Raw genomic sequence first — 6,000 nt, 5'->3', positions numbered from 1 at the left:
ATCTCTCATTACCTCTATGCAAATATTCCAATATCCGACAAAATCCAGAATTCAAAATATTTCTGGTGCATTTTGGATAAGGGGTACTCAATCTGTATAATCATTTAAACAATTGACCACTTTGCTTTTATTAAAGATACGAGGAAATTGAGACCATGATGCAAATTATTGGTTGTGTTAACAGTGATAAACTTTTATCTCATTACGTGTTTACTCCTTGAATTTAAGATGTTCAGCTGTAAAAAGAAAAAGAGCAGGACATTTTGTCCAAAATTATGCCTAAAGGGTGAAGGTGTCATGAGAAATGCTGTAATATGACAAGTTTTAGAAAGTCCCCCCACACTCTCTTTACAACATAAATATGTACTTTGATTTTTATTTTCAGTTCATAAACATTTCGGAAGATAATTAGCGGCACTGTTTGGAATATGAAAAATTTATTAGAAGGATCTTTAAATGGCTTTTGCTAAAGAGTCATTTAACAGTATTCCATATTACAGAAACAGCTTTTCATGGATGGTGTGACTGGGTCAGGATCCAAACCCAGGTCGGTTCTTGGAGCCCACGGTGTAGTTAACACTCAGCCTCTTAACTGGGAGCGGCCCTGGAACAAGTCGCTGGAATGCTCAAGCTCCGAGTCACTCAACAGTACCAAGCTGATGATCTCTGCCCAGGGTTCTTTGCCACCCTCAGGCTCAAGTCCCAGGAGGCCTCCGCCACTGACTTGTGGGAACAGCTCTGTGTTCCTGAGACGACTGGGTCTACGAAGGGCACCACAGCCAGCACCTGCAAGGTTCTGTATAAAATTTGGCAACTGGACCTGGCGTTGAAAGCTCCTCGTTTAAAACGACCATCAGAAGGGGGAAAAAAAAAAATTACATTTTCATGTTATGTCATGAAAAAATAGTTGTAATGTTTTCCTCCTTATGCCAAAGAGATTAATATTTACGGTGAAGACTTTACCAGGAAGTGGTGGTTTTCTATAAAAATAGGTTTTACACATTAGAAATCGGACTTCTGGGTTCCTGGAATAAAACAAAACAAAAAAAGCCCCCAAACAAAACTCCATCTTCCAAGAGTTCCCTCCTCCACTGTGCTTCCATTCCGTGAGAGGCCGTTAGCATTTCCAGGGATGAACAAAAGTCAATGTTTAACAAGTAACTCTCCAATCGAGAGGCCCTTCCATTCCAGCTATTTCCGCTCGGGGACCGAGGAAATCCTCAAAAGCCGGGCTGCGCATTCCCCGCCCGAGCCGCCCCTGCGCCGAGCGCAGCGGCCCCCGCGAGCGCATGTTTTTCCCGCGGTGGCTGCGCCCGGGGCGCTCAGGTCGCGGGGACCCCGCCCCGCCCGGCGTTACTCAGGCCTCGGTGGCGCAGGGCGGAGCCGCGGGCGGCGGGTGCAGGTGGGGAGGGGCGCCGGAGCGCATTGGTGACACCCGCGGGGGGGCGGGGAAGGCGCGGCGGCGGCACCCCGCCCTGGGAAGAAACCCACCAGGTGTGGCCTCGGCGCCCGGCCGACCAACACCAACACCCAGCCCCGACGCAGCTCCTCTGCGCCCTCTCCGCCCTCCAAGCCACAGCTCTTTTTCCCGGTCCTGCCTCCGGCCCGTCGCCGTCCTCGCGCTCGTAACGGCCGGGAGGGCCCAGGTGGCGAGCAGCGACCTCGCGAGCCTCCCGCACTCCCGCCCGGCTCCCCGGCCGTCCACCTTTCCTCGGTCCCCTCGGCTTTCTCCGCGCCGGCCCGCCTCGCTTATGCCTGGGCGCTGAGCCACTCTCCCGAGTGCCCGCCGACATGAGCTGCAACGGAGGCTCCCACCCTCGGATCAACACGCTGGGCCGCCTGACCCGCGCCGAGTCCGGCCCGGACCTCCGCTACGAGGTGACCGGCGGCTGCGGGGGCGGCGGGGGCACCAGCAGGATGTACTACTCGCGGCGCGGGGTGATCACGGACCAGAACCCCGACGGCTACTGGTGGGTACCCGCCGGAGAGCGCGGGCTGCGAGGCCCGCGGGACTGGGAGACTCGAGTCCAGAAGGTAGAAGAGCTTTTGCCCCAGGTCCCGAAAGCACTTCCCAGCCTCGCTGGGAGCAGGACCCAGGTGTCCTGGCGCGTGCGGGGACAGGGCGGCCCCTCCCCTGCGAGCAGGGACTCAGTCGTACCTTCCTCCCCTCCCAGGCGCCCGGGGTGGGTGGTCAGAGGGGGCGTCTCGCCGGTCCCAGCCCGCGCCAGCGCGGGGCAGAGGAGTGGCGCGGTGTGCGCGCCGCCCGGGCCGTCCCCTGCCTGCCGGACTCGGCTGCTGTCGCCTTTGTCCCTGCCGCGGGTATGGGAGGTCGGGAGAGGTGGGGTTGCAACCACAAAAGCCAACTTCTCCAACCGTAATCAAGAGAGTAAAGGAGCGGGACCCCGGCCCTGTCTGGTGGCCAGGTGGTGCTCCGGGCTCCACTGTCTCTACCCGCCCATCCCTAATCCCCGGTCACCCCGAGACCACGACTGCGGCGGCGCCTGGACCACTCGGCCACCCGAGGGCGTTTGTGTGAAGACTGCGCGTCCCAGAGGCTCGGGGTCCTGTCCTGCGGAGGAGCCGCGGAGGCTTCCCCTGACCCCCAAATGAAACTTCCCCGCCGGGGTGGCTGCCGGGCCTGGGGCTTGAAGTTCGGCCGGGACGAGAGAGCTCGTCCGCTCCGCAGCCCCCACGGGCGAGCGCACCTGTGGCCCTGCCTCTGAGCCCTTTGTTTCCTGCTTTTTAAAAACACCAGTGTGCCTTGGGTCGTCGAGCTCCGGCAGCGTGTCTGCTTTGATTCAGAATGTGTGGGCCGAGGGGCATGGGGGGAGGACGACGCGGGGGTCCCACCCTGGCCTAGGTACCCTGGGAAGACCTCCAGGTGATAGGGCTGGGTCAGCTTCTCCGGATCCTCGCGGAAACAGACCGAGGGCATCGTTTGGGTGGGTGGGGAAAGATCCGGTTCCTGCTTTGAGCGGGTCTCGGGAGCTGTACTCTGGCTGCCCAGTAAGCCTTGCGCGTTTTGCAGCCCGCCCCATCTCCCAGCCCCCTGCTGGTTCTTCCCAAGTTGGGCTTTTGGGAAAGAGGCCCTGAGCGCCGGGACGTTATTTACCAGGCGTTGTGGCCCTAGGCCTGGGAGGAGCAAACTGAATGCGCTCCAGGGAAGTTTTGTTGTGCAAGCAGTTTTGAAGGCAGGGACTATTCGAGTTGCAACCTGTTTTCTGCTTAGATTTATTTATTTTTTTCTGGAGCATCTTGATAATCTGTTTTCGCTTTTTTGAGTTAGCAAAGAATTGTCCCAATCTTGGAGTTCTTTCTTGAACAGAATGTGTCTGGGGATTTCCAGGGAAACTGTGCCAAGCAATAGGAGTGAAAACTTAGATTTTCATTACGTTTGTTTTAAAAATTTGCCAGCCATTTAAATCTGAAATTTAAATTTTCTGTCCCAGTCCTCCAGGATTTGAGATTCACAACCTTTAAATGTGTGGGTTACACACAGTTTAAGTCCAAGTCAGAATGTATAAGGATTCTTCAGCAGCTCTTTTGGCACTTTTATGAATCAAGTATTTATTTTGATTATTATTTATTACTATGCTTTTGCTAGCCTGGATTTCTTATCTTTTAAATAGATAATAATCTATTTATTAATCGAATATTTCACTCCCTTAGTTTCCTATACCTTTTGTAGAGAAGTAAAACATTAATAAATTAATTGGTTAATGAACAGCATCAAGATACATGTTTTATTAGGATTCCCCACCGAGACATTTAATTTTGGGCAGACTCCATGTTTTTTCATTGTGTAGTGTCATTTCTTGTGTTCTGTTTTTACAACTTAAAGCCTATTCATAAACCTGTGAAGTCTCATATCTCTCTGGGAAGGGGAAAGAGACCCAAGTGAAAAATTACCTAACTTTGAGGAAGGATGGTTTTTTTACACATTAATGTTGCTGTGCCTGGCAGTGGGGCGTCAGACTCAGGGCTTGAATAAGTAGGTGGTCATTCCTTCTGGGGAACCTGGCAATGGAGTTTTGTCCAGAACCTGTCCCAGACTGCAGTGGTGCTGCTGACTAACAAATAGCCCGCATATGCTGACTTCTGCATTTCAAATAATGGCGACTGACTGAAGACAGGGCATGTACCAGTTTTTCTGGTGGCATTCTGGTTTTGTGCGGAGGGATGTATTTGGCCATGGCATGCGCTTTGTAGAAGCAGGGTGCTCTCTGTGCCCAAGGGATCCACTGCCCTCTCCTAAGAGAATGGTGATTAAGAATTTCAAAAATATTTTTCTGACCCAAAGGTTTTCTAAATAATGGCTTTCGTGGCTTTCTTTTCTTTTTTCTTTCTTTTTTTTTTTTTAGCACGAACTCTAGTATATATAGAAACTATTGGTTGACTTTAAATTCATTTATTTCAAAAACTGCAACTTTATGGCTGAATTATTAATAGATTGGTGATTTTTGAGCTGAGCGTTTTGTATTTAGCCCTTCCCTAAATAAAGTAATTTGAATGTGTAGAGAGCCCAACTCTTAGTTTTCCTTTTAAAATGACTTTAACACATCTGTCTCTGTCCTTTCCACAAACAGCACTTACCCATTTTTAGGACAGTAATTAGATCTCATTTGTATTGTAATCCGCACTTTCCCCCCACCACCCGCCTGTTCTTTGTGTGGTATCTGCAACTACTTGTTAACATTTGGTAAATGTTACAACCTTGATAATTTAATAATAGACACATACATTTTTTGAAGTGTAAATTTTGGATTTTTCTTGGTTAGGATGTTATATTAATACTGTTTTCAATTACAGCAGAATTACTTTAGTCTTATTCCTGTTATTAAAACAAATTACAAATCTGTAGTGAAATTTGTTACTAAGTAACAAAGTGCCACAGCTAGATCTTTCACCCATCAAAGTGTGGATTTGTAGGAGGATTAAAAGCAGAAAACAGTCATTAAGCTTCAGAAATATGTGGTTATAATATTAATGCTTATTTTCCTTCAGATCTCATGATTTCAGAACTGTGCTACATATGATCATTATTTCATACACATTTCAAAGTTAGTCTTAAATTAGGTTTTAAGAGAAGCTTGTTTCTTATCATGAGATAAACAGGTCCATTTGCCTGGAATTTTAGAGCAGGAGACCTCTAAGGATCACTTAGCCTAGGCAGAAACCCCGCTTGCACACTTTAGAGACCGGAAGCTGAGGACGTGCCCATGATCCTGGAATCCACTTATGACTGGGTTGGCCTGAGGACCCAAGGCTCCTCACTTTGGTTTTCCGTGTGCCTTCGCAGCTTGACTTTTAGAATGGACAGGGCTGCAATTACACCACAAAAAGGGTGTCAAATTCCATTAATTCTTTCATTTAGCAAGTATTTACCGAGTATCTGCTGCATTCTGTGTTAAGTGTCAGGGGAGATCAAGGTGGAAATCTATAGCCTTGAAAGGAGTGTAGGTCTTTCCAATGAAGATAAGTACATGAATACTAGCATACAAAAGGGGAATGCACAGGAGGGGTATACGGGGCTTCAAAGACTTCACAAGGAGGTGAGAGAATATCTGTCGTAGGGGTATTGGGAAGACTTTATAAAGGAAGTGGTGTTGAACTAGACTTTGGAGTATTTCAGCTGTGTAAAGGTGGCTGTGCAGAGCACCCTCCAGGGGGAGAGAAGAGCATGAGAAAAGCCTGAGATGTCTGTGGAGTGAGATCTCCTTTTTGAGCATTCCCTCTGAGCATGGAGGCAGTGAGATGAAAAGAGGAAGCATCCTTTCTCATCAAGGCGTTGGAGACCTTGCATGCCCCGGAGACGGATTTGGATAGGCAGAGGGAAGCTGGTGCAGATTTTTATTGAAGGCATTGAAAGTCTCCTCATTGAAGGAGCAGGGAAGTGAGCCGATCATAACTGAGCTTCTGAACTGTTTAGGCGTTGGCTTAAGGAAGCCATTGCGCCACTGAAGGAGGGAGGGAATGAAAGTCTGAACAAGGGTGAGGGCG

General features: G+C 49.5%; 1 protein-coding gene across 2 annotated transcripts in view; it reads left to right on the top strand.

The window, feature by feature from the left end:
- Positions 1-1,499: 1,499 nt before the first annotated feature.
- The window catches only part of DSP (desmoplakin), a 49,300-nt gene continuing 44,799 nt past the window's right edge, over positions 1,500-6,000 (top strand). For both annotated transcript variants that reach the window (XM_032250016.1, XM_032250014.1), the window contains exon 1: positions 1,500-1,970. In XM_032250016.1, coding sequence (XP_032105907.1) covers positions 1,792-1,970 — 179 coding nt within the window. In that variant the 5' untranslated portion in view covers positions 1,500-1,791. The remainder of the gene's footprint in view (positions 1,971-6,000) is intronic.

The sequence above is a fragment of the Sapajus apella genome, unplaced genomic scaffold (assembly GCF_009761245.1).
Source record: "Sapajus apella isolate SASKATOON/1434 unplaced genomic scaffold, GSC_monkey_1.0 scaffold70, whole genome shotgun sequence".
Classification (NCBI taxonomy): Eukaryota; Metazoa; Chordata; class Mammalia; order Primates; family Cebidae; genus Sapajus; species Sapajus apella.
Note: the sequence above shows the minus strand (reverse complement) of the source record. Positions and strands in the feature narration are given on the sequence as shown.